At 41.9% G+C, this 13187-nt stretch overlaps 1 protein-coding gene across 1 annotated transcript in view; it reads left to right on the top strand.

Moving 5' to 3' along the window:
• STAP1 (signal transducing adaptor family member 1) overlaps window positions 1–13187 on the top strand; it is a 50098-nt gene that overhangs the window by 26996 nt on the left and 9915 nt on the right. The window contains exons 6-8 of the mRNA XM_051819773.3: window positions 831–959; window positions 7628–7697; window positions 10520–10616. Of these exons, the coding sequence (XP_051675733.1) occupies window positions 831–959; window positions 7628–7697; window positions 10520–10616 (296 nt within the window). The remainder of the gene's footprint in view (window positions 1–830; window positions 960–7627; window positions 7698–10519; window positions 10617–13187) is intronic.

The raw sequence follows: 13187 nt of genomic DNA, 5'->3' as shown, positions 1-13187 counted from the left end.
CAATGAGGAGCCCAGAACTTCATCCTAGTCTTCCACGTGGGTTGTAGGGACCCAATACTTGAACCATCACCTGCTTTCTCCTAGGGTATGCATTACTAGGAAGCTACAATTGGAGGTAGAGTCAGGACTTGAACTCAGGCACCCTGATATGGGATGTAGGCATCCCAAACAGCGTCTTAACTGCTGTATCAATTATTCACCTCTTTTTGTTTTAATGACTTACTGTCTAACTTAGTTTTTTTCACTTCTTGAAAGAAGGGGTGGGGGGTGGGGGTCTTCCATCCACTGATTCACTCCCTAGATGGCTGCAATGGCCAGAGCTGTGCCAATCCAAAGCCAGGAGCCAGGAGCTTCTTCTGGGTCTCCCATGCGGATTCAGGGGCCCAAGGACTTAAGCCATTTTCCACTGCTTTCCCAGACCATAGCAGAGAGCTGGATCAGAAGTGGAGTAGTCGGGACTTGAACTGGCACCTATTTGGGATGCTGGCACTGTAGACCGGGGCTTTAACCTACTGTGCCACAGTGGTGGCGCCCACCCACATATATTTATAACAGATCAAACTTGTAAATTGGGACCAAGATACATTATTAATTCTTGTCTTAGATTTTTCAAGTGGTGGTGGTGATCACATACTGATAAGTAAATAAGTTTTCAGGACCTCTTGTCTAAAAAGGAACATTGTACTCAGAGTAGCACCGACTTACAATACTAACAATTGTTCCAATAGAGGTAGACGTTATGAGAAAAGTTAATAGCTGCAGCCTTTAGTTTTCAAGTAATGATCTTCATTAGTTAAAAAAAAATTCTGTTTTCAATTGCACCTCTGTAGATGCTTTTACACAGTTTCCCGGAAGGAAGCCACGGAGATGCTGGAGAAGCACCCTTCCTGGGGCAACATGATCCTGAGGCCCGGCAGTGACAGCAGAAACTACTCCATCACCATCCGGCAGGAGATAGAGTATGTTTGCCTTCAAATGTGTGGAGTGGGGAAAGGCATTTTACCATAGAAAGCAGAGGAACACACGTTCAGATCAGCACCTGCTGTGTGCTTTGCTGGGGTTAAAAGAAGAAACGCAAGAATAGGGGATGTGGTGTAAGTAATGCTAGCATCTCAGGCAAGGCTAGCATTTGCAGCCGGGAAGAAGATGAATGAGCAAAGCACTTTGGTCCTGGATATAGATGTTGTTTATTTATTTGATTTAACAAATATTTATTAACTGCTACCATGTGCTAAGCAATGATCTAGCATGCAGCAATGAACAAATAACATGCCATGTCCCAATGAGCTTCATCCACTTGCTAATTACCCCTTAGAAACAGATACTTTGTACACTAGGCATGAGTACTGAAGAGATGGCAAGAATGGTCCATGGTAAATAGAATCCTAGTTCTGTGTGTATGTGTACATTCTCATTTTTTTCATTTATTAAAAGCTAACATCTAGAGTTAATGGACTTTCAATTCCACTAAAAATACAATAACCTAGATTTTAGTTATAACTTGCTTGATTTATAATTTAATTGACTAAATTGAAACAGAAATAAAAATTTATGACTGCCATCAAATATCAGCGAGCTTAGATGAACTCCTTAGCGTGGACTTTTTAATATTACCCGGCCTAGGAGTTTGTCCTTTATTTTATTATTTAAGATTTTTATTTATTTATTTGAGAGGTAGAAATATAGACAGAGGGAGAGGCAGAGAGAAAAGTCTTCCATCTACTTGTTCACTCCCCAAATGGCTGCAATGGCCATAGCTGGGCTGATCCGAAGCCGGAGCCAGGAGCTTCTTCTGGGTCTCCTATGCAGGTGCAGGAGCCTAAGCACTTGGGCCATCTTCTACTGCTTCCAGGCCATAGCAGAGAGCTGGACTTGAAGAAGAGCAACCAGGACCAGAACTGGCGCCCATGTGGGATGCCGGTACCAAAGACAGAAGCTTAGCCTACTATGCCACAGCAGTGGCCCTGGAGTTTGTCCTTTACAAAGGCTTTGGAAATTGAGTATCACAAAAAACACAAAATGTCTTTATACCCACTTTTAAGAAGAAGTGGCTGTAAAACAAATTTACGTATATTTTTAAAACAGAAATATAATCTGATTGAATGCAAAATCAGATAACACAAGGGAGTGATTTTTCCCACCTTCATATTATTCTTTTCTTAGTCTGACTGTTTGCTCCATGTACATACAAACCCTGTGTTACTATGCTGCATAGTATGCATAGAATGCAATCCCAAGAAATGATGACTCTATAAAGACCATAGATGAGGATGCTTCAAAAAGTTCATGGGAAAATGGACCTAAAACTTTATTTTGGTGCAAAAACATTCTGATACAGATGTGGTTTGTGCCCCTATGAAATGAATTTCTATACTTAAGATATAACTTTTTTTAAAGATCTATTTATTTATTTGGAAGGCAGTTAGAGAGAGAAAGGGAGAGACACAGAGAAGTCTTCCATCTGTCGGTTCACTTCCCAATCAGCCAAAATGGCCAGAGCTGGGTCTGGGCCAGGCAGCAACTCCATCCATGTTTCCTACCTGGGTGGCAGTTGGGCCATCTTCCACTACTTTCCCAAAAACAGCATCAGGGAGCTGGATTGGAAGTGAATCAGCCAGGAATCACTGCAGGTAGTGGCTTAACCCACTGTGCTACAATGCCAGCCTCATAACCTTATACTGTCACATATATTACAGTGCTCCTCATATCCATGACTCGTCGGAGAAAACACATTTTTCTTATTCTCTTTTCTGTTTGCATACATTACATATATGAATAATAACAGGAAAAATAAAAATATCCAAATTTCAGAGTCATATTTTACTCTTCTCTATTGTCCCTTTGTTATTCAGCCAACTTTTAAAAAATATTATATATATATATATTTACCTAGAAACCTTTTTTTGAGGTATACAAACTTCATGTGTTTCTTCCCACACTATTTTCCTTCTGCCCGCATTTCCACCCTTCTTCCTCCCTCTCCAATTCCCATTTTTATTTTTTACAAAGTTCTATTTTCAAACAACTTTTTACTCAGAAGATTAACCCTACACTTAGTAAAGAGTTCAGCAAATAGCATGAAGAAAAAAAATACCATTACTCAACAGTCAAGACAAGGGCTGTTCAAAGTCATTGCATCTCAAAGTGCCAACTTCACTCCTATGGATTACCTTTTGTTTTTTGAAAGATTTATTTATTATTTATTTGAAAGTCAGAGTTACACAGAGAGAGAAGGAGAGGCAGAGAGAGAGAGAGAGGTCTTCCAACTGCTAGTTCACTCCCCAGTTGGTCGCAATGGCCGGAGCTGCGCTGATCCAAAGCCAGGAGCCAGGAACCTCTTCTGGGTCTCTCACACGGGTTCAGGGGCCCAAACACTTGGGCCATCCTCTACTGTTTTCCCAGGCCATAGCAGAGAGCTGGATCTGAAGTGGAGCAGCTGGGACTTGAAGAGGCACCCACATGGGATGCTGGCACTGCAGGTGGAGGCTCTACCGGCTACACTGCAGTGCCGGCCCTTAGATTACCTTTTAGGTACTCTATTAGTTACCACAGAGAGGGAGAACATTAGATATTTGTCTTCTGGGGACTGGTTTATTCCACTAAGTATAATGGTTTCCAGTTGCATCAATTTTGTTGCAAATGACAAGATTTCTTTTTCTTTCTTTCTTTTTTAATGTTGCGTAGTATTTGATAGTGCATCTATACCATAATTTATTTAGGATATAAATTTAATATTGCAGTTTTTATTTGTATTTGTGTTGATTTAAGCTATATTTAAATTCATAAGGAGCCTGACAAAGGATTTTATATCAAAGTTACATAATTCTCATTGTATTGAGCTCACTTGCAGATTTGATTCTGCTTTTGTCAGCTGAAATTTATAATATTTCATAGAACTAATAACTGTATCCCCTCTCCCCCAAGTACATATTTAGGAAGCAAGTGGGGTCGATTGGTCAAACTGAAGACTTCTAATACTGTGGCAAAGAACTTGGGCCTGAAAATGGCCAAGAAAAATTTTTACTGCTATTGTACAAATTGTCCTTAAGAGCAGATACATCTGTAATATTAAGGATTGTTACATGTGTTCTTAAAGGCATCAAAACAACCCTTTTAGAATGCCCAACTTTAATATCTTCTATTTATCAAGTCACTTAATTTCCAAGGCTGGCAATTGTAGAGAGGATCAGAATTTTGCTTGTTACACTAGAAAGCTTAATGTAAAGAATTTGGTAGAAACTTAGACTATTAGGAAGCACCTGTGTTACCCATAAAACCAACTCATTCTCTCTCAGGTTATAGGAGACGTGTTCAGTCAAGCAAGTCAGATGACTGTGTCTGGTAAAACACTGGCTAAAAAGGACAAGCTGGTTTACAAAGCAGCACTTGAAAGTAAAATTATCTCCACCTGTTAATAGATCAGCTGAGGGGGGGGGAGTCTGTTCTCAGAAGTAAACAGAAGTCAATCAATGTGGAAATATCAGCTGACCCCTCACTTGGTGCAGAATATCATCCCTCTGCCCAGCCCAGTGGACTGTGAATTCATAAGACAAAATGCTATTCTTATAACAAATATCATGGTTGGTTTTTGTGTTCTTGAAACTATTATGACCTGGAGCCAAGCTAATACCATTGGCACTTTAGAAAGCCATTAAGCTAAGGAGGCAGTAGAAAACATTTACCCAAAATCCACTTCTTTGCAAAAATTGAGGTCAGATCCTAAGAAAATGTACCTAGTACTTTAGGCCACATGTTTTCTAAGAAGACTAGTTTCTTCTTTTTTTACGTCACAATCAGGAGACACTAATATAGAAAATTTTATCAATCTTTTTCCTACCCTTATTATTTCTTTGGAAGATCAAAGCAAAAGAAGATATGGGAAAAAAAAAAAAGGTCTAAAATGAGATTAGAAGCCTAAGCAGCTTCCATGGAATTTTTTTTTTTTTTTTTTTTTTTTTTTTTGTATTTCACTTTTTGCTTCATAATTGAACCTTGCTGGTCTGAAGCTCCAGGAGACCCTGTTGTTCTTCGCCACACCTCCTCTCACAGCTTTCCCTTCAGTGATGATGCTGATGACCCTGGCGGTTAGGTGATGGTGATCAGGAACATCAATCTTTGTTCCTCCTCTAGGATAGCACTTGTGGCCCCCATATTGAATGCTGGCAAATATTTCTTCAGGCCCAGCAATGACTTTGAGGCAGACAGTATTTTCCATGTTTTTCGAATTCAGAAGCTGAGATTCCTAGATGTAAGCAAATTCAAACAAAAATTTAAAAGTACTGAAAATAATTAAAATTTACTGAGTGCTTAACTGTGCCAGACACTCTACTGGGGGCTTTGCAAAAGGTTAACTCACAGCAGCCCCACAAGGCTGGGCAGCATCATCCCTACATGACAAGTGCAGAACCAGAGGCTCAGGGAACCTACGTGACAGGCACAGAACTGGAGGCATGTTTTCTACTATTCTTTCAAGGAACAGAAATCACTTATTTTACAGAAATATGGGAATTCTGCTTACATTGGATTGGAGAGTGTTTTCAAAAGTATCTGTTGGATTACAAAGATCTTTTCATGATAGAGGAAAAAGCCAGAGCCAACCACCTTGAAAGAATACTTGCCATACTTAACAGAGAATGCTTCCTCTATCAGTGTGTAACTGGTTCCTGAAGTTTAAGCATTAAGGAATATTTTCTTTTAGGAAGGGAGGGGGCTGGCCGGTTTCTATCCTGTGTTTTGAAAGTAGGAATTAACTGTTAGCTGTTTTCCTATATGACATCCAGTTGAGAGGAAATTTGTGTAAAATGGTTAATGAGGAGAGAGTCCCCCAAACAGAAGACTTCTTTCTGTGCAGTTCCTACCTACAGGAATCTGAACTGGAAATGGAGAGAGAGTGATTTAAAAAAAGAAGGAAAAAACACAAAAACAAAACAGGTGAAAAGGCCCTGAAGAGCAAGTTAACCTGATGAGAAATTTTACTTAAGATAGCTTCCATGCATAGGACAAATGTTGAATTAATTTGTTATTGAAGCAAATAACAACATTTGGCTTTCTAGCACTCTAATCAAAAGAATTGAAGAGAAACATACTGTTGTTCAAAACTAACTAACTAATATGGGATACTGCCTTCTCAAGTTCATGTAGTTCTAGCAGATAGTATGAGCTGGGCTCCAATATTTTTAAAATTCAGTTTCATAAATATTTACTGTATATCCAAAGCTGGGGTACTGAGAATTAAAAGGTTATGCCTTTTGTTCTTAAGTATTTCTTAATCAAATACCAGGCATCTAGGGTGCCAATAGAGTGCTACATGACTATAAATAGAAAAACCATTAGGATTCATCTAATGTGTTTACATTCTCACCCACATGTTCATAGAGGACCTGACACCTAGCATTTTCCATATCTTCATGTTAGCAGATATCCAGAATGGTGCATGAGCTAGCAGAAATAACAACTACTGATTGTTTTCTGGTTGAACAGTGATGAGGAAGAGTGGAAAGCAATAGATTTTCAACAATCCTTTCCACTTTTTTTTTTTTTTTTGACAGGCAGAGTGGACAGTGAGAGAGAGAAAAAGAGAGAAAGGTCTTCCTTTTGCCGTTGGTTCACCCTCCAATGGCTGCCGTGGCCAGCGCGCTGCAGCTGGCGCACCGCGCTGATCCGATGGCAGGAGCCAGGTACTTCTCCTGGTCTCCCATGGGGTGCAGGGCCCAAGTACCTGGGCCATCCTCCACTGGACTCCCTGGCCACAGCAGAAAGCTGGTCTGGAAGAGGGGCAACCGGGACAGAATCCGGCGCCTCGACCGGGACTAGAACCTGGTGTGCCGGCGCCGCTAGGCGGAGGATTAGCCTAGTGAGCCGCAGCGCCGGCCAATCCTTTCCAGTTTTTTTTTTTTTTTTTTTTTTTTGACAGGCAGAGTGGACAGTGAGAGAGAGAGACAGAGAGAAAGGTCTTCCTTTGCCGTTGGTTCACCCTCCAATGGCCGCCGCGGCCGGCGCGCTGCGGCCGGCGCACTGCGCTGATCCGATGGCAGGAGCCAGGAGCCAGGTGCTTTTCCTGGTCTCCCATGGGGTGCAGGGCCCAAGCACCTGGGCCATCCTCCACTGCACTCCCTGGCCACAGCAGAGGGCTGGCCTGGAAGAGGGGCAACTGGGACAGAATCCGGCGCCCCAACCGGGACTAGAACCCAGTGTGCCGGCACCGCAAGGCGGAGGATTAGCCTAGTGAGCCGCAGCGCCGGCCCATCCTTTCCAGTTTTTAAAAATATACAGACTATATACTTGATTTGTAAATGCCCACAGAAGAGTTTATAATGTCCACTTTTTAAGTTACTGACATTTTAGAAAAGTTATTTCTGTCCAAAATATTTCATTTCTGGATTTCCTTTTCTCTGTTATTCTTTCTCATTCACTCAGTAAAATGACTGTAGTTTCTCATATCCCTAGTGTATAACCTCTCTAAAAGAGACAAAGCAAACCAAATAAACAGAAAAACAAACATCACGACTTTTTGTCCAACTACAGCTATAGGAACATAGGTTAACTAGGCAAGTGACATTTTTACACGCTATTCTGCACCACCCCAATCAAATAATCAAATGGTGATTAACCATTTGTTTCATTTCAGCATGCCAAGAATCAAGCACTATAAAGTGATGAGCGTAGGAAAAAACTACACTATTGAACTGGAAAAACCTGTAAGTATTTCTTTATTATTGATGAAATTTCTCTTGAGTCCTACTCGGCCTAACTTGTCGAACACAAAAAGAGGTGGGGGAAAAAAGAACAAGCAGACTTTTCCCTAGGGACCTAGTTCTGGCCAAAAATAGCCAAGTGGAGGAGCTGTGGGGGAGGCAGATATCCAGGGTGAGAAAGAAGGTGCAAGAAGAGTAGAAGACACCCTGCTTCTAAAGATGCTTGCATTACAATGCTTTCAGAGAGAGAAAACTATTTTTATTAAACATGCTTTATGTCCTCTCACTATATGTCTTTAAATGTGCCCATTTTTAATAGGAAGAATCTGTGAATGCTTAGTTCTCTAATACTTCCCATGCAGGATTTCAGAAATCCCCTCTGAAAATCAACATGGCAGTGAAGAAAGGGTTTTTTCTTGGTCTTTTTTTAAAGATTTATTTTATTTATTCGAAAGGGGGGAAAGAGACAGAGAGAGAGAGAATAAGAAAGATCTTCCATCCGTTGGTTCACTCCCTCAATGGTTCCAATGGCTGGGGCTGGACCAGGTGAAAACAAAGAACCTAGAACTCCATCCTGGTCTCCCATGTGAGTGCAGGGGCCTCAAGTACTTGGGCCATATTCCACTGCTCTCCCAGACACATTAGCAGGAGCTGGATTGGAAATGAAGGAGCTGGGACTCAAACCAGTACTCCCATGGGATGTTGGTATTGGAGGTGGCCACTTAACCCACTGCGCCACAACATCAGCCCCCCCCCTTTTTTTTTGCCAGGCAGTTAGTGTGTGTGAGAGTTATAGACAGAGACAGAGAGAAAGGTCTTCCTTCTGTTGATTCACCCTCCAAATGGCCTCTATGGCCAACGCTGTGCCGTTCCGAAGCCAGGAGCTGGGTACTTCCTCCCAGTCTCCCATGCAGGTGCAGGGATCCAAGCACCTGGGCCATCCCTCCACTGCCCTCCCGGGCCACAGCAGAGAGCTGGACTGGAAGAGGAGCAACTGGGACTAGTACCTGGCGCCCCAACCGGGACTAGAACCCAGGGTGCCAGCACTACAGGCAGAGGATTAGCCAAGTGAGCCATGGCGCTGGCCCCCTTTTTGTTCTACAACCTCCTCTCACTTTAGCTGGCTTATCATGAATATAACCGTCATCACCAGATGTGTTAAGCACACTTACATATATCATTTAATGAAGTCTTTATCATGACCCCAAAGTAGGTATTGTCATGTGTATTATATAGGTGAGAAAATTGGTATTTACAGTGGGTTTAACCAATGAGAATGTGGCAATGTGGCCTACATTCTAGAATGTTGAACAAAGGGACTAGAGCTGTGCGATGTTACACTGTAGTGGTGGGATGACTGGGCCAGTTAGATGTCTCTGGACATCATTTAAATAGAACTCGTTTCTCTAAAAATGAGCTCCTAGTCCTCTACCTCTCTGTGCTCGTGTTAATCAACTAAAGAAAAAGGGACAGTGTGGTTGACTTGCTTGGATTTTTCATCAGAGCGCTTGTAGAAGGCAGCTGCAGGTTCATGCAGCCCACTTACACCTGTCCACAAAATGCATCCCAGAGCTTCTCAGTTCTCAGATCCATGCCTGTTCTGGCTTTCTCAACAAAGTTCTAATGATGGAGGATGATAAGTACATTTCTAAATACTAATACAAATAATCAAGTGACTAGAAGCAATTGCCAGAGAACAATAATGGGTTTTTAGAAAATGGTGATTGGGCTCATTTCTGCCATTGTCCGTGCATACAGTCCATAGTGTAAGGAAAACCGAACGCCTGGATTATTATCCCTTCTTTCACCTCTGTAACCCTACCCCTTAACTAGATTGTATTTTTGTGAATTCCTTTTATGCTTCAAGGTTCACTGGGATATTCAGGTTTAACCTGATATCATTTGTCTAATAATACTGGTTTAAGGAGCTAGAGACAAATTTCAGTTACAACTAGACCTCAAACTGTCCTTTTATATTGATATTAAAATGCTCAAATTCTCAGACTCTAAGAGCACCTTGGATTCAATCAGGAGAAACCAAATATGATTAATTAAAGCAAAAATGAATTTATTATAACATCAAATGACTGGAAGGTTAGCAAACCTTCAGGGACTAGAAAGCATTTATTGAGGAAGCTGTTATCTTCCTTGTTCTCAACTCAAGTTCACATTTCAGGAAGAGAGCATGTTCTGGCCTAATGTGGGTCCTATTCTTATGCTGTAACTGGGAGAAAGCAAGGTATCTGATTATGTCTACCAGATTTTATCCATTGGGAAAGGGGGAAATTCTCAACAGAAAATTGACACGTGGTTGTTGCTGTTGATTCTTCTCTTAGGATTCGTTCTGAGAGGAGGAGCGTGGTGGGGGCAAGAGCACAGAGTCACCACACAGACCCCGGGAGTCGGGTGAAAGCAGGCCTGAGGCGGGCAGCCTGCAGACTCGTTTATTTCAGTTGCCACAGCAGCTTATATAGCCAAGACAGCCAATCCGGTCAAGGGGCGGTTTATGCCTTAACCAATCATAGCCTGTTTCCAGGCAGGCTCTGTTGCCAGGTGGATTTCAAAGCCATTCCTGAGTAACTGAAGCTTGCTTGCCAGTGGCCATCTTGGCACGGCCTTCTCATTCCACCACACATGGTTAGTCAGAAATAAATAAGACACATGGACAGGTAAAACTACAGTCACATAAACCACTTACATGAGGGATTCATCTTGGGGAGATCAAGAAATACGTAGTAATCTACGTTGAATTTCGGCTGAACCCTCTCTTACTCTAACTTTACCCAGCTAACTACACTAAACCCTCTCACTTTGTCTTTATACAGGTAACACTCCCAAACCTTTTCAGTGTCATTGATTATTTTGTGAAGGAAACTCGAGGAAATTTGAGACCATTTATATACTCATCAGATGAAAACCTTGGTATGTTCTTCATTTTACTGCTGTGCTAAAAAAAATCAAAAAAACAAACAAACAAAAAAACAAAGAACCCCCCCCCAAAAAAAAAAAAAAACAACTCTACATATGATTTGTAATACCGGCCAGGTAGGAACTGTAGTTTAGCCTTTAAATCTACCTACGTGGAAATAATTTTGCTAAAGAGTCTATAAAAATAAAGGAGTAGCAATGTATCCTTGTGGATCTACTACAGATCCATTTTAGGGAATGAAAAGCTCTGAGGCATGTATTATGACTATGAACTTCACTCCATTATTCTACTGGGCTTACTCAAACAATTTAGAGACAAGAGAAAAATCATAACCAGAGTCACAGAAACCACCAAAATGGGAGTTTAAAGGGATACTCTGTCAAAGATGTTAGATGTTCCAGAGAGAATAAAAGGGATGAGGGTGAAGGAGAGTTTGTGGAAATTGACCAGTAGGCTTCACATTGTATTCTGTTATAAAGGCAGAAGTCAAATCGGAAGATAAGTAAGAATGAGTGGGTGGTGAGAAACTACAGATAAAGATTGTAGTTATGACATGCTACAGAATTTGTGGGTCCTTTAATCATAAATTAAGAATCTCAAAACAGACCAAGAACTCAAACAAGGGACACTGTGCAAAGTTCGCATGGCCATTATAGGGTCATGATTTGGCCTAGCAGAGTAAGCTGGATGTGATAGTCTTTTGCCTGTCCTTTGCAACAAACTGTGCTCTGTGTGATCACTGGAAAACTGTAATTAGGATACATAAACTATATCCAACTTGTTTGGACTGGAGTTACCAAAACACATCCCTGTTCCTACAGAGTATGAAAGAAACAACTATTTGGCAACCTGCATCACAGACATATCTGGAAAAGCTACTTCAAAGGACAGCAAGTGTAAAAGTCTGAGTTCTTAAACATCACTATGCACTGGTGATGCTAACTAACGATAGCAGCAAATCTCAAAAGCTCAAGAATCTGAAGGAAGTTTTAGAAAATCACCAAGTACAGTGTCTTACTCTGGACAGGGTCACCTGCACACCAGCTCAGGAAACGCATCTCAGATGTGACCATTCAGCTTGGTTGGCATTTTCTAATGTTAGAGGGCTCACTGACATTGGAGGCACCATGGTTCACTTCTGGGCATTTAGAGAATTCTTCCTTGAGTCTGAAAAAGTCTTTCCTTTATCTCCCACATATTAATTCATTGTCTGGTTTTGAAGCAACATAGGCTCTTATGCAGCTCATTGAATATTTAGAGTTGGCCCATAAAGTCTCCCCTTAGTCTTTTCTCTCTATGCCATCTAAATTATTGGTTCCTCTCACTCTCATCTTTGACATTCTCTGTTCACTAGTTTCTGAATATAATCCCTTAAAAATGTAACTACAAGCGACAAACACATTACTGTAGGAATGGGCAACATAACACATTATCTAAGCTTTATGCAAGAAAAAAAATCACCTAACAGAATTTTCTGGAAATGAGCTATTACTATAAGCTGCCACCAATCCCCTCACTTATTCAGGACAAATCATTTCCTGTAATATCTAAAATAAAATTTGGGGGGAGAGGGAAGAAAATCCAACATAACTTGCCTCCTTCATGGATGATCTAATGCCATGTAACAAACCAACCCCAAACATAGTGGTTAAATCAACAGCCATTTGACGTGAGCACAGTTCTGTGGATCAGGAACCTGAGATTCAGCGGGACGGTTCTCCTAGTCTCACTTGGTGTCATGAGACTGCCAGCAGCCGGTGGCTAGGCTGGGGCTGTGTGGTCCCGGTTAGCCTCGTTCCCACACCCAGCGCTGCCTGTCAGTTGGAGCTTGCTGAGCCACTCTTCACCTGTTCTCCAGTCCCTGAGGAGGTTAGTCCAGGCTCTCTTACCTGAGGTCTCAGAGCAGCAGGCAGAGAGGGGTGATGGCATGTCCTTGGGCATTCTTAATGCTGGAGAGGAAGTACAGATAGCATCCTTGGAGCTTTTAAGAAGCGTGAATTGAGTAATTCAAGTGTGATATGTGTTCCATGCAGGGCTATTTTTTCTTTCCTTCTATTTATAAAAAATGCTTTTTAAAATTCACATACAGTAAAATTCATACAGTCCTACGAGTTTTGACAAACACTACCACAATCAAGAAACAGAAGTTTCTATCATCCAAGAAATGCCCTCACATTCTTCATTATAGTCAGCACTTCTTCCCAGCAGCAACCCCTGGCAACCACTGTTTGGTATCCATATCTATATTTTTGTCTTTTCCAGAATGTTTTATAAATGGAATCACAGGGCCGGCACCGCGGCTCACTAGGCTAATCCTCCGCCTTGTGGCGCTGGCACACCAGGTTCTAGTCCCCGTCGGGGTGCCGGATTCTGTCCCGGTTGCCCCTCTTCCAGGCCAGCTCTCTGCTGTGGCCAGGGAGTGCAGTGGAGGATGGCCCAAGTGCTTGGGTCCTGCACCCCATGGGAGACCAGGATGGGTGCCTGGCTCCTGCCATCGGATCGGCGCGGTGGCTGCGGCGGCAATTGGAAGGTGAACCAGCGGCAAAGGAAGACCTTTCTCTCTG

Source organism: Oryctolagus cuniculus, chromosome 8, assembly GCF_051225735.1.
Source record: "Oryctolagus cuniculus isolate XC-2025 breed Fujian yellow rabbit chromosome 8, ASM5122573v1, whole genome shotgun sequence".
Classification (NCBI taxonomy): domain Eukaryota; kingdom Metazoa; phylum Chordata; class Mammalia; order Lagomorpha; family Leporidae; genus Oryctolagus; species Oryctolagus cuniculus.
This window is presented reverse-complemented; position numbering and strand designations above follow the sequence as displayed.